At 48.5% G+C, this 22,472-nt stretch overlaps 1 protein-coding gene and 1 long non-coding RNA gene across 2 annotated transcripts in view; one reads left to right on the forward strand and one right to left on the reverse strand.

Moving 5' to 3' along the window:
- LOC105464962 (endothelial PAS domain protein 1) overlaps positions 1–19,843 on the forward strand; it is a 90,320-nt gene extending 70,477 nt beyond the window's left edge. The window contains exons 7-16 of the mRNA XM_011713131.2: positions 3,290–3,396; positions 9,116–9,263; positions 9,960–10,174; positions 11,292–11,482; positions 12,052–12,162; positions 13,470–13,960; positions 14,849–14,975; positions 15,163–15,277; positions 15,617–15,790; positions 17,657–19,843. Of these exons, the coding sequence (XP_011711433.2) occupies positions 3,290–3,396; positions 9,116–9,263; positions 9,960–10,174; positions 11,292–11,482; positions 12,052–12,162; positions 13,470–13,960; positions 14,849–14,975; positions 15,163–15,277; positions 15,617–15,790; positions 17,657–17,808 (1,831 nt within the window). The 3' untranslated portion in view covers positions 17,809–19,843. The remainder of the gene's footprint in view (positions 1–3,289; positions 3,397–9,115; positions 9,264–9,959; positions 10,175–11,291; positions 11,483–12,051; positions 12,163–13,469; positions 13,961–14,848; positions 14,976–15,162; positions 15,278–15,616; positions 15,791–17,656) is intronic.
- The window catches only part of LOC139357833 (uncharacterized), a 104,955-nt gene that overhangs the window by 41,453 nt on the left and 41,030 nt on the right, over positions 1–22,472 (reverse strand). The window lies entirely within an intron of this gene.

Here is a 22,472-nt window from a genome sequence, read left to right on the forward strand (position 1 = left end):
CTCTGTTCTTATGTTTGAAATCTGGTGAATTAAGTCCTCGTACATTTCTCTCTTCTCTTAGAACAGCCCTACTGAGTTGACTTTTAAATTTATGGTTGACCTCCAACTGATTCTCTTTTTCCCAGTGAGTCAGGGGTCCTTAATTAGAAAGAAAGAAAAAAAAAAAAAAAACAGTTCCCTGGCCCCTGATGGAGAGAGCAGATGAACCTGTGTTATCACAGCCCAGCTCGGAAGGCTTGTCTGGAGCCTGGGGGAAATGAGCGGGGAAGGCCCTTGTGTGCCGTAGGAGCGACCTTATAAACAAGCTCGGTTCATTAACCTCCCCACTGGCGTCTACGTGCCTGCACATGGGGGCGAATGACCATGAGCTTTAAGTTGGGGTTTCCTGGCTTTGTGAAGTTTGACAACTCAAATGTTCTTCAATTGTGTTTGGGATGTGGTGTATTTCCCAGTTTTTATAGTAGTCTGTTTAAAGGAATGAAGAAAGACATTAAATATTTATTTTAGTTGACAAGATAAATGAAAGCTGCTACTGGGAAGATATCTGGCAGTTCTGAAATCTAGGTTTGTTTGTCCACTTCCAAAACATGCCCATTGTGTGCCTTTGAATGGATGATACATTAATTAGATAAACATTTTATTATGAGGCTGATTATAATAAACATCTACTTTGAACATTTTAATTTAAAGATTGTAATCTTGAAAGGAAATTTAATTCCTTCGGAGAGTAGAAAGACATCTTTCCTAGCATGCCAGTAGACTCATTTTGGAGGGTCTCTAGAAAATTCTATACCTGCCCAGGAACAGAAGCAGTTTATCTGGCAAGTCGGTGAGCCTGTAGATGGCCAGGCCATTGTCAGCAGGGCTCACTCATGCAGTTCTAGTTCCCAGGCTGAGCTTGAAAGTCATCTGACCCAGCAGCGAAGCTAGTTGATCGTAGGACCAGCACTGTTCTGTCTCCTTGTTCCCCCCCCCCCCCCGTATCCACCTTTGCCAAGGTGTACTTGGGTGCCAGCCCCAGGGTCAGGTTGCCAGATAATGTATCCATTGCTAATGAGTTCAGAGACCTCTCTGCTCAGGGTCAAGCGAAGGGACAGATCCTTCTGCTCTGAGACTAGCTGGCTGGCACAAATGAGCTGCTAGGATCTCACTGGAGAAATCTCCATTGGGCTGAATCAGCTGAGACGTAAGCCTCTCAGCCCTGTTGAGCTGCTCCTTGTTTGACAAAGGCTTTAACCTCCAAAGTCTCACCCAAGCAAAGAACTTGTCTCTTCTCTGCCCACTTCAAAACCAGATGCCTTACAGAATGAAGAAAGGATAGACAGAATATCATGACAGGTTCTGTGTGTGTGTGTGTGCATGTGCGCATGTGTGTGTGCATGCACATTGAGACAGTTAATCGCGTTATTCTAGAAAGAAAAGTAGATCCTTAGTGCCCAGGTTCCTTAGCAGTGCTGGGATAGACAGGTGTCTGTTTGTACCGTAGGTTCAAAGAGAAAATCAATCTACTGGTCAGCTGTTGAGGTTTTTACTAAGCACCCATTATAGAGGAAGCAAAAGGAGAAAGTGGTCCCTGAGTTAGAGATTGGCAGCCTAGGATGTGAGGAGACAAATGCATAATTTTCTGTAATACTGTGCATACTCCTTAGGACTTCATGAGAGATGTCATGCTGGAGGAATTGGAGAGGGCTCTGGGAAGAAGATGAGGCTTTGAGCTGGTCCTGGAGGTGTCAGGGCTTGGAGAAGAGGGGAGAAGAGAAGGCATAAAGCTTCTGCAGCAAGAATGAGTTTTCCAGGCATGGGGAACTGAGGGGAGAGGGGTCTTCCATGACAGAGGGTGCATAACATTTTACAGATGAGTTGAAAATCGAATTGCTCAAAAGGTGGAGAGTAGGTTCTCAGGGGAACTGAAAGTTAGGCAGTGTTTACTCTTGGTCTGGTTGGCAAAAGTGAAAGTTGTAGATACTTAAATAGGTGTGGCAGGATGCAAATAGTATTTTAGGGCAATTTGGTCTGACAGACATATGAAAGCTGAACTGTTTGGGGGATGGGTTTAGAGCAGAGACAGGAAATAAGGAGCCACTGCTTCTGCTTTCCTCTCCGTGTTATTGATCCCCTACAAGGATAAATTACAGGACTGTATCCAGGAGTCATGCCTTCTGAAGTAGGGTTGTAATAATGAGACTGTGGCATCACTTCTAACTCGTGATAGGCCAAGTGAACAAGACAGTGAAGCCATCATTTAAAGTTTGTGAGAGAACCTAGATTTTGAGAGATAATATGGAGGTATTATATAGCCTAATATAATAGGACATGATATTGGGTAAAGCGGCCAACCTGGTGGTTCTCAGGCAGGGCTTGTTTTTATTTTAGGGATTCCAGCACAGAACAAAGGGTCCTAAGAGTGTTAAGTGATCCTTCATGGTTCTCCATATGTACCCCTTCCTCTGCCCACTTCCCATCAAAACCAGATACCTTACAGAATGAAGAAAGGGACACTGAAATGACAGCCAAGTGCTGTCATCTCAGAGCTGCCTATTGCAGTATGATAAGGCACATTTCTGTGACTATGATTTAGTATTTCTTCCTCTCAGCACCTCCTTGCCGCCCTCCTTTCCTTGAAATGTGGGGGACAAGTGGAAAAAGTCATGGAAGGCAAACCTGGTGTCTGAAGGCACCTGAGGTCACAGGCAGGCCCTGCAGAAAAGTGAAGGCTTAAGCACAGACTGCCTCTGCCTGCCTGGACTCCCTGTCACATGCTGGTTGACACAGAGACAAAGGTGGCTCTACCTGGGGCCACATCATTTTCATGTTTCATTTATACTGCCTTCTACTAGAATGAGCTTGACATAGCAACTAGAGGCCCCAGTTTTCATTCTTGCTCTGTCCCTAGACACCTGTGTAGGCATCAAGCAATTGTCTGCCCTTCCTGGATGTCTACTCCCTCATCTGCAAAAACCTGGGGTTGAGCCCCTTCCAGTGGTACTTGGAGAACAGACATGTGTGTGTACCGGGGTGGTGGGGAGAGGGAGTCCTCAGAACTGGTGCTTTTCTCTCCTCTCAAACATGGCGTCAGGAAGGGCAGGACCAACAGGGGTTTGGTTAAACTTGCAATTGTAGATTGAGCACAGTGTTCTTTTGCTTGGATACATGGTACAACGAGAAAGTCTGGATTGTGTTCGTCTGCATGTGTGTGTTTCATTTGCCTTCTGGGGTTAGCTGCTGCCTACATGCTGTGCTAAGTTAATATGGTCTTTTTTCCTTACATGCTGCCTTTTTGAAAACTCAGAATCACAGAACTGATTGGTTACCACCCTGAGGAGCTGCTTGGCCGCTCAGCCTATGAATTCTACCATGCGCTAGACTCCGAGAACATGACCAAGAGTCACCAGAACTGTGAGTTCCAGGAGTGCCCCTTGTGGCTTCCTTGTGTCTGTGGTATCTGGCCTTGCGTGGGGGGTGATTGGTGAGAAAGAAGACCAGGTCACTTCCTCCACAGAGCTGCTGTCTTGTGTGGCAGACAAGACTCATGCCCTCAAGATGGTTAGAAAACCAAGGCTGGCCACCAGCCTATAGACTCCTTCGTGCATATCAGAAAAAGGACACTTCCTCCAGGGAGACACACCCGTGCCAAGGTACACAGCTGAGACACTAGAGGGTGGGTTGAGTCTCAGTCTCCCATACCACCTCCACGGAGTGCCTGTGTGTAGTCAGTGGTTTGTACACCCTGTGGAACAGCACTGTAGAGAGTAACATGTAATTCAACATATCATCAACTTGGGTGCATGCTGTAGATTCGAGTACATACGTTCACAGAAGAGGAGGGCAGGGGGAGTTGAGGCAAGGACACTCGAGTTGGACCTTGAAGGATCGGGGAGGCTCAGGCTGAACAGAAGGGAAAATAGTATGGGTCCAGCTTAACACATGTGTTGAGGTAAGCCACAGTTCTCAGAGAGCTTGCTTGCTGGATCAAGGGAGCTTTAGAAAAGGCTGTCCAGGCAACCCAGGGATGGCGTATGGAAACTCTGCTTTGCAGTTTGAAGGAAGCCTGAGTTGTGCAAGGACTCTAGAAGAGGGCTGCCCGATAGAACTTTCTGTAGTGGAAATGTTCTTGAAATGTGGCCAGAGAAACCGAGGAACTGAATTTTATACAATGTAGTTTTAATAAATTTAAATGTAAATATCTACACTTGGCTTGTAGCTACCATATTGGACAGAGAAGTTCTAGAGTGTATCCTTGGCTATGTTCCCAATTCAGGCTTCCTACAGGCAGGTGATCCAGGACCATTCCCTTGAATCCATGCAACTCATCACTGTGCAAGGGCTTTGGGCCTATAACCCTGTACTTGGCCCACTGGGGGTGATGTAACTTGGTAGAATTGATTCCTGCCCTAAGGGGTCTTATTTCTGAGGAAAAAAAGAGGACTGTGGGCTCTGTGGGAACAAGTGGCTCATATCTTTAACCTCAGTATCTAGCATAGGGTCTGGTACAGAACAGGCACTAAATGCACTATATAAACCTATGGGCAAAACTATATTTGGAAAAGAATGCTTCAAAACAAGTGCCCACAGTGGTACAGACAGTGGTGCTGAGAGGATTATGGGAGGATTAAAAATGGGTAAAGTAAGTCTGAGAAGATTCCCAGTGGCCCTGCTGGCAAGGGAGAAAATGAAGTGCAGCCATTTGTCCATGGTTCCTAAATCCATCCATCTACCCCAAGGCTAGGGCAGCCAAGTTCAGAGCAGCCAACAGAGCCACAACCCCGCAAGCTGTATGTGAACATGGTTAACACTCTTAAGGAGTGAGATCTTTTCTTTCTTATTGGTTCCTCTGCCTCTTCCTCATGGCTTTGGGTTTGATTTGACAGTACAACAGGGCCCATTATGATTATCTCAGAGAAGCTTCTCACTGTGCTCTCTGGCAAAACACACACACACACACACACACAACAACAACAGCAACAACAACCACCACCACCACCTAGATTCAGCCCCACTCAGGAACCCAGAAATGGGGTAGGGGTGGAGGTACTCTTTTATGCCTGTGAATGTGACCCCACCTTAGCCTGCCCAAGCTTTGAAATTGTAACATCTGGTTCCAGCCTTCCCTTTGGGATTCCTTCATGCTTCCTGGTCCCTGAGGGGTTCCTGTTTTCAAAGGCAGGTGACAGAATCATCCAGGCACTGGGACTCAGGGGCCCAGGCTCTGGCCCAGCCAACGCACTGATTTCCCAGGGCCCGGCTTTCTGGACCTTCCTGACTTTAGATGTAAAACTAGGGAAAAGTCTAGCCTTCCTTCCAAGCTAAGGGTGAAGCCAAAGCAAGGGACAAATGTAAAAATTTCTGGGAATTCTTGGAGGACGGTATTGTCTTTTATCTTCTAGGATGGGAAAGCAGAAGAAGCTACTGTCAAAGGAAAGAAAAATTGTGACTTCTCACTAGGCATATAAAAAGGATTTTCCCTCTTGTTCTTCTTTAGAACATCTTCAATCTATAAAAAGGGTTAGGATAAAAATGGTTCATGTTTTCTGCTGACTCTAGAGAAAATAAGGTGCTTTTCACTGAATCCATGTATTTACGCATTAGGCACACTAAAAGGTAATTCACAGCCCAAATAGAAATCACAGGCTCTCTCTCACCCTGATGAAGCCAAGTAAAGCTGCCCTGAGCTCAGAAACCCATAGCTAGCAAAGGGACAAGCCCACATCCAGCAAAGGGAAATCTGCATGGGTTGGAAATTGGGTTAATGACAGTTATAACTGACAGGAGCTTGCCCCTTGCCCCTGACCCGTGTCTCTCATTTGTCCTTGAGGTTTTGCAAATAAAGTTGCACTACAGAGTCACACACATGCTCTAGAATAACTGGACGCTCAGGTTTGAGACGGGTCCAGAGTCACACACCGGGGTCCCCCATTGACACCCATGTATGTCTTAGCCTGTAAAGGTTTACCGTTGAAATGCCTGGAGAAGCTCAACCAGATTTAGATCATTGAAAGCTGTAATTTCCAAATGGATTAATAATTTGTACATTGTTACTCTGGGGGCGAGGTTAGGGGTCAGTTTGCCTTTGTTATATGAGGATATTATGTGCTGTTAGGCTTTTTATGGCCTTTAATCTTATTTTCCTATCTATTAAGCAGCAGGCCCTTCACTAAGGCTGGCATTAATGACCAGATGATTAGAAAGCTGGCGTTAATTATATTCTACTGACAGAGCAGGCCCTTGTCTGCAATTGTTAGAAATGCAGTTAAAACCTTTGCTTGCTGCACTGTTTGATCAAAAAGAGTAAGAGCCCTGAATTTGGTTTGCATTAAGGACCGTCTAAATAAGTTAAATACAGGCACTTGAAATTGTGCAAGAATCATTTTAGTGCAGCAGAGGAGCCTCTGGCACAGCTAAAGGGAGAGCAGGAAGGGTAAAAGTTGTTTCCCTGGTTGAGTCCATGATGGTTTAGGACAGTGGCAACAGCAAATTTGGTCTTTCCAGTGATTTGTGGACCCAGGTAATCAAGAGACCACTGTACTAGGAGCCACGAGACGTGTTGTGTAGCTCAGACTCTGTCACTATTGTCTTGTAAGCTGTGAAGCAAATCATAACCCTCTGGCCTCAGTTTCCTTGTATTAAAAGAAAATACTTATCCTTCCTGTGGCACAGGATTTTGTTTAAAAGATTAGACAAGATGATACAATCACTTTGGAAATAACTTGGCAGCTTCTTACAAACATATACTTTACATGTAATCCAGCAATTGCACTCCTAGCTGCACCCACGAGAAATGAAAATATGTCCATACAAAGATTTATGCACAAATGTTTACAGCAACCAAAAACTGAAAACAACTCAAACATTCATCAACAGGCAGATGGATAAACAAATTATGGTACATCCATGCAACGGAATACAACTCACTGATGAAAAGGAATAAACCACAAATGCCTGCAACACCATGATGAATCTCAAAACATGCTGAGTGTAGAGAAGCCAGACACAAGAGTAGATACTCCTATACAATTCCACTTACATGGAAATCTAGAAAAGACAATTCGAATATATAGTGGCAAAAAGCAGAAGAGTGGTTGCCTGGAACCAGGGTGGGAATGAAGATTGCCTAGAGGCATAAAAAATGGGGTGGTGGGGGCGGTGATGGAAAAGTTCTACGCCTTCACTGTACGTATGTCAAAACTTGTTGAACTGTATATTTCAAATGGGTGTGTGTTTTATTGAAGGTAAATTTGACCACAATGACATTTATTTTTAAAAATTAAGAGCAAACAGAAAAAGCTTAGACTAGGAATCTTTAATTTGAACTATAATTCTGTCTACTGTTTCCACTGAGGTGGAATCACTCTGTAGTTTTAAGCCTCAGTTTCTTCAGCTGTAAAGTGGGAATAACAACAGGCACCCCATGGTGTTGCCTATGAAATGCAGTGATGATGACCTAATCCTTAGTGAGTGCCCTATGTGCCAGGCACTGTTCTAAATGCTTTGCAGAAATGAATTCATCTTATCAGATAGTTTTGAACACTATACAAACGTAAGTTACAGGAATTCTTGCACCTTGCAGGTGCTTGTTAAATTTTGAAGAGGAAAGCAAAACGTAAGTGTAAAGGATTACTAAACTGCACTAGTATGAAGACAGCCACATTCTTCAGCTGTACGGGGCTGGTGAATGGGGAGGAGGCCTGCAAGCCTACCAGGAGAACCTGGATATCCTTCCAAGTGGCCCCTCATGACACTCTCTACCAACGTGTAACAAATTGTCTGTGACAGGGCATGGGCACAATACGTATTAGTACCTCTAAGAAAGAGGTGGCTTTTCCTATACAAAATTTGTTGGTGACAGTTGGTCAACACTTATGTACCTGATAAGCCATGTAGATATATTCGATCCTCAGTACAAATGGCAGTGGTATACTGGGTAGCTAATGATGACGATTATTACCATTACTACTATTATTATCAATATCCTGTTTTGCAGAGGAGGAAACCAAAACCAAGAAGGATTGTTCCTTTCTCAAAATCCCCAAACTAGCAAGATTTCCCAATCCTCCCTCCATGCTCTTTCCTAACGTCTCTGTGATTTGGGAGCTTCTGAGCTGCAGTTCTGTAAATTCCCAAGGAATGGGCAGTTCAGAAAAATACCAAAAATTCTAACATTATTAGACTTTAAAGAGCTGTATTGATTCCTTTTGAATGGCAGAAGATGGAGCATTCTAGACTGGGGAGGGACAGTCCTGTGATGTGAAACCCTTCCCCAAGGTAGACAATAAAAGCACTTTTTAAATGAACACTTGGTAGAACAATCTAGAAGAGGAAAAACCTCATAAGCAGGAAGCCTAGCTGGGCAGTTGGGAGAAGAAGGAGTGTAAGAGATTTATTACAGCTTATGAAGAGACTGTGTGGGCTGCCAGGGTCCCAGACCTTTCTCAACCCCAACTGAGAAAGGGTGAGGTGGTTTGCCTCTGCCTTTGCTGTGGATCACAAACCTTCACCGCACCGAAAGGTGGCAAGCCTGACAGATGACCTGGAAAAATCAAAGATGTCAATTTTTTAAATGCTTTTATTCATAAGCAGGTATTGGTGGTGGGTCTGCTGGGAAAAAAAAACAAAAAACAAAAAACAAAAACAAAAAAACTGCCCTGAGGTCAGGCTTTCTCTAAGCTGCTTAGAAGTCCCCCAACCTGGAGTGCTTGACAGGGGATGGCTCCCCTTACCCAGTGTGAAGGGGCTTCTTCCCATTGAACCCCGTGAAGAAAGCAAGGCAGGTTCTGGTCTTGGTTCTGCTTATAGCTGAGCTGGTCTGTGAGCCCGACTTGTCCAGGGATTGGGGATGGGCCACTGCACCAGTTGTACAGTGAGTGGGTCCCTCCCTCAGTAGACAGCCTTGGGCAAGTCACTTCACCTCTTCTCACCTCTTTTTCCTAGATTTAAAATGAAGAGTTGGCTGAGGTGATCCCTAAGCTCCCTCCCAGGTCACTCTCCCTGGTCCTCACTGTCCTGGTGCCCTGTTCTGTCTGTTCCTCTGCAGATTAGACTGCCCTCCCATGGGATCTGCTGAGCCTGTGGTGCACACCCCTGCCCCACCTCCCTAAGCTCAGCTCTGTTTCTCCCCTAGTGTGCACCAAGGGCCAGGTGGTAAGTGGCCAGTACCGGATGCTTGCAAAGCATGGGGGCTACGTGTGGCTGGAAACCCAGGGGACAGTCATCTACAACCCTCGCAACCTGCAGCCCCAGTGCATCATGTGTGTCAACTACGTTCTGAGGTGAGTGTGTGAGGGCTGGCGGGCCTTGGTGCAGGGTATGTGGGGGTGCCCAAGCTTCCCAGACTGAGGATGACAGGCCTAGGAGATGCCAGGCCTCTCAGTGCCCTGGGCACCACCTCAGGGAGCTCTTGCAGGGCTAACCCTAGTGACTGAGAAGATTCCTGTGGATGTCTTGGAACAGTGGGATACTGGGTTGGGATTTTTTTTCTGCCCTTTCCCTGTCATCTGTCATTTATGTCATGCATCTGACCCAGGTGGGGAGGCAGATAGCACACAGTAGTCAATATTTTCTGAATGGGGAAAAAGGAAAGAGAATTGGTCATGCTTTTGGGAAAAAAAGATATCATGCCTTCACTCTATAGTACCTGGAAAGAAAGCTAGAGGACGTCATTTCTAGTTGTTTCTAGAAATAGGGAAAAACAAAAGCATTCAGACCTCATACATACTACCCCACTCAAGTGCAATAATATTTAATAAAACACAATCCGAAATGGACATACATTCAGAGGATACCCCTGTTGTCACTACCTCCATGGCTCACACACTTCTATTGTGTGGTTCTTTATAAGATGCCAATGCCTGGGGTCCTACCCATTTTTTGTCTGAGAGCTTAGCTGTCAGGGTTTCCATGCATCTGGGGGAGCAGAAGTTTTCTAGAAAATGTGGAAGATCTGAACGGCTCTTTTCCCCCATTAGTGAGATTGAGAAGAATGACGTGGTGTTCTCCATGGACCAGACGGAATCCCTGTTCAAGCCCCACCTGATGGCCATGAACAGCATCTTTGATAGCAGTGGCAAGGGGGCTGTGTCTGAGAAGAGTAACTTCCTATTCACCAAGCTAAAGGAGGAGCCTGAGGAGCTGGCCCAGCTAGCTCCCACCCCAGGAGACGCCATCATCTCTCTGGATTTCGGTGGGTGCTTCTTAGCTAAGCCAGGCCCCTGGAACCCTGTTGGGGCTGGGAAGAGTTCTTATCATAACAGGCCTCCCTGGCTACAGCTTTTTCTTAACCAGAGCTACCCCAGCCCCTTCCCCAAGTCTTGTTAATCACCTGTTAGAGGCCAGGCTCTGCTGAGCACAAAAGAACACCACACGCTTCTGCCCTGATAAGACCATCCCATATCCAACCTCAGCAAGTGCTGTATGAGGAGGGGTTAAGAGAGGACGTTCCCCTGAGGAGTCGATTCTCCACCATGGGTGGTGAGAGTCTGAGATGAGAGGGAGTGGAGAGGTGAGGGATCTGCTCTGAGGCAGCTTGGACACTGTCAAAGAGAAGGGGCCAATTCCTACCAGGGTCTGGAAGGACAGATTGCTTATTTAGGCAGAGAGCTAAGTTGGAATAATGTTGGGAAGGATAATTCCAAAAACACAGAGAACATATTGAGGCCTGGGATTAAGCCCTCAAACCAACGACTTCATTCAAGTGTCTGCCTGTCTCTAGGGATGTAAGTCACTGGGGACCCCAGCAGGGTTTTCAGCCCTCTGCTGCTCCTATCCTGGAAACACCCTTGAAGCCCCATGCTCCCCAGTTGGCAACCCGCTGCCACCCTCTCCTGGCCTTGCTGTGGCTGCAAGAGTGGTGCTCACCCTGGACTGTGCCAGCCCCTTTTAGATGCGTTCTACAGCAGCCACGTGAGGATTGCCGCTGAAGAGAATCTCAAATGTAGCGGGCCCTTGGCCAATAGGTCTCGCAGCTTGTTTGTGGCAGTACTGAGGCAAATAGCCCAATTCTCCTCTCATACCTTCCTTGTCTACCCTTCCGGATTGCTCCTTAGGGAACAGTGGCTCCTACTATATTTAGTCTCTGAAAATTAAATGTTCCAGGAGACTGTTCCCTTTACAGGGAGTCTCTGCATTGACTCAGCCAGAGTCGGAGGCCCGTGTGTCCCAGCTAAGCCCCAGGGTGTGCCCAGCCCCAGGCATGCCTTCCAGACCCTCTTAGGGCCTTCTCTGCAGTGTTTGGGACTCGTCTGCCTTGGGGTGAGCCCGATGGTTGTGGGTGTTCACCTCCCAGGCCCTTGTCTCCACAGGGAATCAGAACTTCGAGGAATCCTCAGCCTATGGCAAGGCCATCCTGCCCCCGAGCCAGCCGTGGGCCACAGAGTTGAGGAGCCACAGCACCCAGAGCAAGGCTGGGAGCCTGCCTGCCTTCACCGTGCCCCAGGCAGCCGCCCCGGGCAGCACCACCCCCAGTGCCACCAGCAGCAGCAGCTGCTCCACGGTGAGCAGCCCTCTTAAGGCGAGCACACAGAGAGGGCTCCTTATGTATGACTGCTGCCAGATGGCTGAAGGGACATTTGGGACAGGTACTGTCCTTCTCCTTCTCCAGTTATCACAGAGCCCCCTAGAGTGGCCGTGACACTTACCTACCAGGTATCAGAGCTATTTCCTTCCTTTCAGTGTTCATCCCCCAACCCCACTGAAATAAGCTCCTTGAAGGGCTTTGAGCCCCCAGCTCAGTCCCTGTGCAGGGCAGTAACATCCCATATGTGGCATAGAGCTGCAGTTTGCACAGCCCTGCTGGCCGCAGCCTGTATTCTGTTTGTTCCTCAAGAAGGACCTGTGAAGCGATAGTAGCCTCATTTTATGAGGAGCAGACTGGAGCTGAAAAAGGTTGATGAATTGACCTAATTCATACAGCTTGTTAATTAGTTGCCCCTCTACAAATAGTTGTGTGGTGGAATGGAATTGAACCTTTGGGTCCAGGAATGCATTTCTTCTTCCGTGCTGGAGTTCTGGGGAGACCAGTGCCATATCTTTGACTCTGTCCCCCTCCTTCCTGGCCCCTAGCCCAATAGCCCTGAAGACTATTATACATCTTTGGATAACGACCTGAAGATTGAAGTGATTGAGAAGCTCTTCGCCATGGACACAGAGGCCAAGGACCAATGCAGTACCCAGGTAGGTGGCTGTGGAGATCAGGGTAGGGTGTGTGCCTGAACAAGGTGAGAGTGCAGGCTAATGGAACCTGTGGTCACCCCCTCCTCCCACTGTCAAATCCAGTTCTTCCAGCATATCTATCTCCTTAGATAACTTTCTTAGTGCACATGAAAACCGAAATACCACTGCACCTTTCTTTAAACAGGCCCTACATTTAACAAGCATAGCCAAATGCAAAAAACATGTATAAACATAGGGGACAATCCCTTTACAAACACATTCATCTTGTGATTTAAAAAAATAATCATTTTATATGAAATGCATTTTAAAATAACATCTGTTTGACAATTTTTCATTTACATAAACTTTTCAGGAACACATTTATTACATAAGGCCAGTGTTCTTGCAAAAACTATGTAAACAAGGATAAGGTAGAGGGAGGGGTACGTGTCTTACAAAACCCCAGGGAAAACCATTAATCCCCCATTTATCTTAGTCTTGAGTTCAACCAGATTTCTGCTTTACCATTTAGTTTGTATCTTGATCCTACTTGGCACAAATCCCAGCTACTCTGCAAAACGTTCCCTATTTTAGCTTTTCTATCACCCTCCCTCCTCAGAACTCCTGTAGTATGTATCATGTGGCACTTAATCACAACTATCTGCTTCTGCTCCTTAAAGATTGCTTAGTATTGCAGTCATTAGTCAGCTGACACCCAGTGAGGGTGTCAGTCTCTGAAGGTAGAAACTGTTTTCCGCATCTGCTTATATTCCCTGTAGCGTCCATCATGACACTGCCATGCTAAGGGATGATCTGAGTATCTGCTGATTGGAACCAAAGTCCTTCTATCCCTGGGGTCTGGCTATTCCTCTGCAAGAGTCCACAGATGGACCTGGACACTCATTGCTTGCTTAGGCCCGTGCCAGCTTACAGGAGGGAGAAGAGGACAAAAAAGCCACAGTGTGCACCACAGGCCTAAGCATTGTAGGACAAGGACAACCACCACAGGCTGGAGTAGACAGGGCTGGCTCGGCTTTAAGAGAGAAGGCGGGCTCTGGCAGGTGGGATGGAGAGAGGAGAACATTTCTCAATGTGCAGGGTGAAGAGGGGGTCACCTCGGGAGAAGGCTGGTACATGATACAAGGTCATGTACATGACACAGCCAAGTCTGAGGTTTTCCTGATAGGCCCTAGGGAGCCAGTGGAGGTGTTTGAGCAGCACTGTGAAATGGTACTTGAGAGGAATGGCTCTGCAGGAGCCGAGTTGGAATAGTGTTTGTGAGGTCGTACCAACCCCCTTGCCTCTTTGCCCGTGCTGTCTCCCCTCAGACGGATTTCAATGAGCTGGACTTGGAGACACTGGCACCCTATATTCCCATGGACGGGGAAGACTTCCAGCTGAGCCCCATCTGCCCCGAGGAGCGGCTCTTGGCGGAGAACCCACAGTCCACCCCCCAGCACTGCTTCAGTGCCATGACAAACATCTTCCAGCCACTGGCCCCTGTAGCCCCGCACAGTCCCTTCCTCCTGGACAAGTTTCAGCAGCAGCTGGAGAGCAAGAAGACAGAGCCCGAGCACCGGCCCATGTCCTCCATCTTCTTTGATGCCGGAAGCAAAGCATCCCTGCCACCATGCTGTGGCCAGGCCAGCACCCCTCTCTCTTCCATGGGGGGCAGATCCAATACCCAGTGGCCCCCAGATCCACCATTACATTTTGGGCCCACAAAGTGGGCCGTCGGGGATCAGCGCACAGAGTTCCTGGGAGCGGCACCATTGGGGCCCCCTGTCTCCCCGCCCCATATCTCCACATTCAAGACAAGGTAAGTGGCAGGCACTCGGCTGCACCAGTAGGGCCGGAACAGAGAAGCACCCACTAGTGAGATAGCTGGACCCCCAGGGAGGCCCCTGCCCCTCTCCACAGCCATCTGATACCCCATTTAGCCCTTCTCTGAGCTCAGACTTTGGGGAATCACCTCGAGCCACGTGAGGCCTAGCATAGGACAGGTTTTTATCTGGGCTGGAGGAGACTGAAGGCAGGCAAAGAAGTGGCTTGTTGAGAGCCCTGTACCTCAGTGTCTCCCTTCGAACTACCACCAGAATGCCTTTCTTATCTGGGTTCATCATCTGAGCCACAGGACACAGAAAACTGAGTGATGATTTTCCCTGGTTGAAAAAAGCAAAAAAATGCCCATGCCTCCCCCTTGCCTTTTGACTGCCCCCGGGTCCCCACCACTGCGGCCTCTCCGAGCTGTGCCCAGGCTCCAGAAGTGCCTTCCCATCTCCCCAGCATGCCCATTTCACCAGCTGAGAGCTCGCTGGGCTAAGCCACAGTGGTGGCTACATGACCTGCCACTCCCAGGGGCCGGTGGTACTTGACCTTTAGAGAGCAGCCTAACTAGTTTTCAGTGGGAGCAAAAGGCAGGGGAGAGACGGAGCAGAAGAAACCACCTAAGGACTAACACTACCCAGCCAAGCGGCCACCGTCCCCAGACCAGGAGGCTTGAGCCCTTCAGCATCTTACAGCTGAGGAAGGAGGCAGAGCTCGGGCTTGGCCTGCGGGTACACAGCCTGCCTCTGAGACTCTGTCTTTTGGGTCTTTGAGTCATCACAGGCATAAGCATTGGGCCTGGAAGGGCCCCTAAGATGAGAAGGCACTGGGTGGCATGAGGCTTCAGACTCCCTCATAGCCTGCTCTCTCGGGCTTGCAGGTCTGCAAAGGGTTTTGGGGCTCGAGGCCCAGACGTGCTGAGCCCGGCCATGGTAGCCCTCTCCAACAAGCTGAAGCTGAAGCGACAGCTGGAGTATGAAGAGCAAGCCTTCCAGGACCTGAGTGGGGTGAGCCATCCCGACTGGCCACAGGGGCCTGTCCACAGACCTTAGGGAACCCAGGGCTGCTGAGAGGGGTGGGGATGTGGCCCTTTCAAGCCAGTGACAGCCCTGTTCCAGGCCCAACCAACCCACCCAGTCTGGGGACCTGGTTTTCTGGCCCTTTCCCCTTTCCATCTGCCCTTCTTACTCCCAGGGGGACCCACCTGGTGGCAGCACTTCACATTTGATGTGGAAACGGATGAAGAACCTCAGGGGTGGGAGCTGCCCTTTGATGCCGGACAAGCCACTGAGCGCAAATGTCCCCAATGGTGAGCAGCGGCCACAGGCCTAGGCCTCCTGGGGGTTCTGCTGAAAGGACTGGGGCTCAGGAGCCTATCCTGGTTCTTCCATTCACTCACCACAGACCGTACCAGCCTCTCTGAGCCTTGTTAGAATGGGGTGATATCCTCTGTCCCTCTCCCAGTCCCACACACCCAACTTTTCCATTTCCACTCTGACTTAGATGACGCCATCAGAGGGTCCTGAAGGCTGGCTGTAGTTCTGGTGACTCTGAGCACCTTTTATAAAGGAAAGGGATGCTAGGGCTTCCTGGCCTCTCCCCTCCCTCAGGCCAGTGCTACCGTCACCCTCTGACTTTGGTCTTTCAGGTAAGTTCACCCAAAATCCTGTGAGGGGCCTGGGCCATCCCCTGAGACATCTGCCGCTGCCACAGCCTCCATCTGCCGTCAGTCCCGGGGAGAACAGCAAGAGCAGGTTCCCTGCACAGTGCTATGCCACGCAGTACCAGGACTACAGCCTGTCGTCAGCCCACAAGGTGTCAGGTGGGTGTACTCAGGATCCAATGCCGGGGGAAGCCCACCTCTATTTTTTTTTCCAGCGTCTGCACAGTGCCAGGCACAGGGAAGTGCTTGACTTGAAGTCACATGTCCAGGGCTCAGGTCTCCTTGGATTTAGGGAACCTCCTCACAAGTTCCTTGTGACATCAGTGACAGGCCCCCCAGAGGGTGGGTCTGAGACACAACTAAAAAACTCAGGCTAGAATACTGAAGGAAGAATGCAGACCACTACTTGCTGCCCACAGAGGGCTGAACACTGGGTTGGCCACCCCTAGAACACTGGCCCACTGTTGACTGACAAGAGCACTTTCAGAAGAAAGAGCGGGCAGCCACAGTGGTGAGGGCCTGTTAAAGAGAAGGTTCAGAGAGTTGGGAAGGGGTCTGGGCAGAGGATCTCTGGTCTATGCAGGGACGAGCTTGCTGCGTGGAGAAGGGAGTGCTCCTTCCCTGGGGCTTCAGAGGGAATCCTCCCATGATCAGGTGCCATCCAGGGCTCTTTCCACCCTGAGAATCCCGGAGCCTTCCCACTTCCTCAGTTCTTCATATGGATGTGTTTTTTTTAAAGTCCCTTGGGCACACTGGGGTGTCTCTCTGAGTTCGGGCAGGTGCTGAGAGCATGCCGAAACTTGCTGCAGGGAGAGCAGCCTGGAAAGCTCTGGTAGGCCCACCCCACTGGAATTGGTTCAACTGTAGGCACCGATGCCTGCCTTCAACCCTGGGCCACCTTCGTCTTGATAGTATCTTGTGAAACATAGATGTCTTCATGAGGTTTCTGTTTGGCATGAAAATAATGCGTGGTTTACGGAAAAACATACCAGGCCCCTGTCCTAAAAGGCAATTTCCTCAGCAGTAGAGTTTGGGGAAAGTTCTAGTTCTGTGCTTCAGAGTCCAGGCTGTAGAACCGCCAGACAGCCCTGGCTTAAATTCTGGCTCTGCTGTTGAGTTCAGTGACTAGTATACATTTATGTGCAGTAAGAGGTAGCCAGCACTGTTCTTCCTGTTATGAAGCCCACAAGTTACCGTGAATATTGAAATCAAGGGGAAATCATATTCTTTTCAAAAGAATTGAATCCTATTAAACTCTCTTCTGACCATGAATAAGAGAAGTTAGCAAGGGATGGTGAGCAGGTATCCATTGATACTGTCCACAGGAGCAGTCAAGCTGGGGAGGCAGGCATGGACCCCAGCAAGGACCTGGGCTAGGAGGTGCAGGAGGGAATGGCCTCCTGCAGAATGAGGAGCGAGGCTCTGCAGATAGGGCAAGGGAAGGAAGGTGGGCATCTCACATCGGAGGGGCAGAACGCAGGGCTTCCAGGCTCTCTGCTGCCACCTAAGCCTTTCCTCCCTGGGATGGGGCCTATGTGCGTACTGGGAATGTCCCCTCTGCCACTCACTGGTCTGCCTCCTCAGCAGAATAGCACAGAGGCAAGAAGAAAGGACTGCTGAGGGTGGTGACTGGAAACTGGATTTTCAGACCCTCGAATCTTGAGGCAGGCTGTGTGTGTGTGTGTGTGTGTGCGTTCTGCATGTTCTGTGTATGTGAGCATAGATGCCAGGTGGTTCCGAACTCCCTCTCAGCCTTTCCTCCCTGCTGCCAGCAGGCATGGGACCAGCAATCCACCTCCCTGTGCTGCAGCCCGCACCTCGCGCTGTCCTCTTTCTTGGGTCTCAGCGCCCCGCCTGAGGCAATGGGTCTGAAGGCAGACACGTTCCCCAGGCGTGCAGCAGACCATGGGGGAGACACCACTGAAGGAGCAGAGTGAAATTAGGGCTGCCCTATTGGTATCGCCCAGTCACTTTTCCAGATGTTTGATTTAGGCCTTTAAGTTATGGTACCAACCCTTCTTTCAGGCATGGCAAGCCGGCTGCTCGGGCCCTCGTTTGAGTCCTACCTGCTGCCTGAACTGACCAGATATGACTGTGAGGTGAACGTGCCCGTGCTGGGAAGCTCCACGCTCCTGCAAGGAGGGGACCTCCTCAGAGCCCTGGACCAGGCCACCTGAGCCAGGCCTTGCACCTGGGCAGCACCTCTGCCGACACCGTCCCACCAGCTTCACTCTCTCCATCTGTTTTTGTAACTAGGTATTTCTAACACCAGCACACTATTTACAAGATGGACTTACCTGGCAGACTTGCCCAGGTCACCACGCAGTGGCCTTTTTCTGAGATGCTCACTTTATTATCCCTATTTTTAAAGTACACAATTGTTTTACCTGTTCTGAAATGTTCTTAAATTTTGTAAGATTTTTTTTCCTCTCCACCTTCAATTACTTCTAATTTATATTATCTATAGGTTTCTCTCCCTTTCTCTCCTTCTCACACACAACTGTCCACACTAACAAGTTTGGTGCATGTCTGTTCTCCTGTAGGGAGAGCGTTAGCTTCATTTTACTAAAAAGATTCCTCGTTACTGTTGTTGCCAAAGAGAAACAAAAATGATGTTGCTTTCCAAGCTTGTGGCTTCTCCCTTGCAGAGCCCTTCTCCTTTCTTTTTTAAAACTAATCACCATATTGTAAATTTCAGGTTTTTTTGATTTAAGCTGACTCTGCTCTGATTTTGGAAAAAAAGAAATGTGAAGGGTCAACTCCAACGTATGTGGTTATCTGTGAAGGCTGCACAGCGTGGCTTTTCCTAAACTGGTGTTTTTCCCCCGCATTCGGTGGATTTTTTATTATTATTCAAAAACATAACTGAGTTTTTTTAAAAGAGAAAATTTATATCTGGGTTAAGTGTTTATCATATATATGGGTACTCTGTAATATCTAAAACCTTAGAAACGGAAATGGAATCCTGCTCACAAAATCACTTTAAGATCTTTTCAAAGCTGTTAATTTTTCTTGGTGTTGTGGACACTGCAGACTTGTCCAGTGCTCCCACGGCCTGTACGGACACTGTGGAAGGCCTCCCTCTGTCGGCTTTTTGCCATCTGTGATATGCCATAGGTGTGACAATCCGAGCAGTGGAGTCATTCAGTGGGAGCACTGCGCGCTATCCCCTCATGTTCTCTATGTACTATGTATGTATGTATTATTATTATTGCTGCCAAGAGGGTCTGATGGCACGTTGTGGGGTCGGGGGGTGGGGCGGGGAAGTGCTCTAACTTTTCTTAAGGTTTTGTTGCTAGCCCTTCAAGTGCACTGAGCTATGTGACTCGGATGGTCTTTCACACGGCACATTTAGACATTTCCAGAACTACCATGAGATGGTTTAGATGGGAATTCATGCAAATGAGGGGTCAGAAATGGTATAGTGACCCGGTCCACGTCCTCCAAGCTCACGACCTTGGAGCCCCGTGGAGCTGGACTGAGGAGGAGGCTGCACAGCAGGAGAGCAGCTGGTCCAGACCAGCCTTGCAGCCCCCCTGAGCTGGCAGCCAGATGGCCCTGCAAGGCCTCCAGGGATGGCCCCGAGCTGCAGGCCCTGGCTGAGGTCTCTGGGTCGGGCAGTGACAGGTATAGGTAGGAAGCACTGAAAATAGCGTTCCCAGAGCACATTGCAACTCACTGGGTAAGAGGGACGACACCTCTGGTTTTTCAATACCAATTACATGGAACTTTTCTGTAATGGGTACAACGAAGAAGTTTCTAAAAACACACACAAAGCACATTAGGCCAACTATTTAGTAAGCCCGGATGGACTTATTGCCAGAAACAAAAAGTAGCTTTCAAAAGAAATTTAAGTTATATGAGAAATTCCTTAGTCATGGTGTTGTCTAAATCATATTTTAGCTGCACAACGTTACCCCACACAGCGTTACCCCACACAGGCAGAACTTGAAGGGTTACTGACATGTAAATGCTGGTATTTGATTTCCTGTGTGTGTTGCCCTGGCATTAAGGGCATTTTACCCTTGCAGTTTTACTAAAACACTGAAAAATATTCCAAGCTTCATATTAACCCTACCTGTCAACGTAACGATTTCATGAACATTATTATATTGTCGAATTCCTACTGACAACATTATAACTGTATGGGAGCTTAACTTTATAAGGAAATGTATTTTGACACTGGTATCTTATTAAAGTATTCTGATCCTACCACTGCTGGTGGCTCTTATTTCCTGTGGATTTATCATGGGTTATGCCAATGTAAAGTGAAATATTTATTAAGTAGTTTATAGAAATTGAACATTAGCACAGACCTTTATGAGACTACTGAAGTGAGCTGATAAGACTGGTGAAGGAAAGACTGTTGTTAAATACTCGGCAGTTAGTCAACTGATAAGTCTGAAAATTCATATTGTATCTTCCTTATTTCTGCAAGTATTTTTCTATCTGCCTCAGAGCCATTTTTTGTATCCTATGGGGAACCAAAGGAAAGAAGTCACGGTCCCTGCTTTCAGAAAATTACATGAAGTCGTCTGAGAGCCACGCTGCTCTGTATATTCACATACCGCACTTTGGGATGGAGGTCCCGAAGGGAAAGGGGCAGCCTGGGCATTAGTACTTCAATTTGGAGGTGGCTGGGCTTGAGTAGGGTCTTCCCAGGTAGACTGTGGTTGGGAAGAGCAGAGATCCCCTCAGCCAGAGACAGAGCACAGTGAAAGCCCAGAACTGGACATGAGCATGATGTGTTCCCCAATTCAGATTTCACTTTTCCAAATCATGCCCTGCTTGTGAGCAGGCCGTTAGTCTTCATGGAGCGATGGGGGCAAGGGGAGAGACCGTGCAGCAGCCTGCACTCTCACTGTCCATCCTAGAACCAGCCACTCCAACAGCATGTACTTTGCCTACACATTTGGTCCACATAGTGTAGTCTCATATGTTAGCTTGTTAGCTCACTGGATCCTAGGTCTAAGCAATGCCATGAGCGCCCGTTCTACAGCTGAAACTGAGGAACTTGTTAGATGACTTAGCAAATCACAGCTTGTTGATGGGAGAAAAAAACTTAAACCCCCTCCTGGCCAGTGCATCTCTCCTCTCACACCTCAGACTGATGGCTGGGAGGCTGGTTTTATGACAGGACCCTGTTCTCATTTCTAAACAGAAAACTCATGTCTTTATTACTTTAGCCTTTAGACCTCCTTCTGGTTCTTTTGCTTACTCTTCTCTTCCAAAACTTGGGGCCTGGACCTTCAGATTGGAGTTTCTAGGCTCTGCCAGGTTCCTACCCGCCTTTGCCTGCCATCTGGGACTTCCTGAAAACATCTGTTCTTTTCTGAAGGTTTTCTGTGAATGACACATCTCAGCCCATCCTTCAGGAGCAGAGTTGCCTCTGAGCACTGGCAAATTCAGGATTCAGGCCTGGAAAGGTGCTATCCCAGCCCCCTAACACCTGCAGGGTCCCATGGGGTCCACAGTGCTGTCCTTGGGCCATGATTGTACCCTCCTGCCCCTGGGGGTGCTGGGCAGCTCAAAGCTCCTCTTGCTTCCAAGTCCAGCAAGCAAGCCAGAGAGGAGCACAACGAAGCCATTGTTCCTGATGGGTCAGAGGAGCTCAGCCTCCAACCACAAGACACAAGACCCACACAAGCCATCACTGCTTCACGTTTTGCCTCAAGCAGTCCAGTGAAGACTGACTTAACCTGATTTTATATTTTCCAAAACGTAGGTGACTCAGGAGTAGGTACATGCCTGTGTGGCCAGATGTGCAAGGACCAAGGCAGGGGCCTGCACAGAATTAGCAATCGTTCAGCCACTGGGGGTCCTATTGACGCTAGATATGTTCCCCTCCAGGCAAGCAAACCCTGATGGGCTGCGACAGCATCTCAGCACTTGTCTTGGTTGGCAGGCTTATGGATGAGAAATCTCTCTGGGAGAGGGACTCTGACCCAAGGCTGGAACATCAGAAGGCCCTACCTGGGAAAGAAGGGCCAACCCTGCCCCTTCTGATCATGCAGGGCAAAACTGATCCCACTCTGCAGCATGGGCATGGATGCCCATTTTCAGTTGGGGATGGAGAGTGAATGAACTGTGTTTTTTCTGGAGATCAAGGAAATGCAGATTCATTTCTTTTACAATATGCAAGATTCAACCACTTAACATCCTTCCCCTCCTAGATCCCGCACAAAAGACTCTGCTGTTTTGTGAAAAAGAACTTTTACCAGGAGGCCCGTAGAAGAACGGTCAGGTTAACCTGGCTCTTCCTTCCCCGAGGCAGTGGCCCAGGGTAGACAGCACAGGATGTGTTATCTCAGATGCACTCGGGATACTGAGAGGAGCTGAGAAACAATGTCACCCAACCCCATCACTTCTTTTTTTCAACCTCCTCATTTTAGAGATGAGGAAACTGAGGCCCAGGGAAACAAAGCAACTTGCCTGCAGTCACACAGGGAGTTAGTGGCAGGGCGGGGACTAGAGCCCCGGCCAGCATCATGGGAATTGGGGCTGAACTCACATAAGTGAAAGGGCAGTGTTCTCTGCCCCAGAGGTCACTGCTCACTGTCTCAGCCAGCACTGGGCCTCCCACATGGCCCTTCCCACTTCTTCCTTCCAGTCTCCTGCTCCTCACTTCCCTCCAGCACTCTCAGTTCTTCCAAAAATGATCCTGTCACCCCCGTTTCTTCCAAACATTCCTTTGAGCTCAGTGACCCCTGTGGGAACTGCTCGGCCTCTCTGTGGCCTCCATGAAGTCTAAATTAATTCTTTCACTACTGGACTGAACTTTCTTTGGCCCCCCAAGACCCAGGAGAAAAGGATTTTGAAGTACTTCCCCAGGCCCACCTAA

Source organism: Macaca nemestrina, chromosome 13 (assembly GCF_043159975.1).
Source record: "Macaca nemestrina isolate mMacNem1 chromosome 13, mMacNem.hap1, whole genome shotgun sequence".
Lineage (NCBI taxonomy): Eukaryota > Metazoa > Chordata > Mammalia > Primates > Cercopithecidae > Macaca > Macaca nemestrina.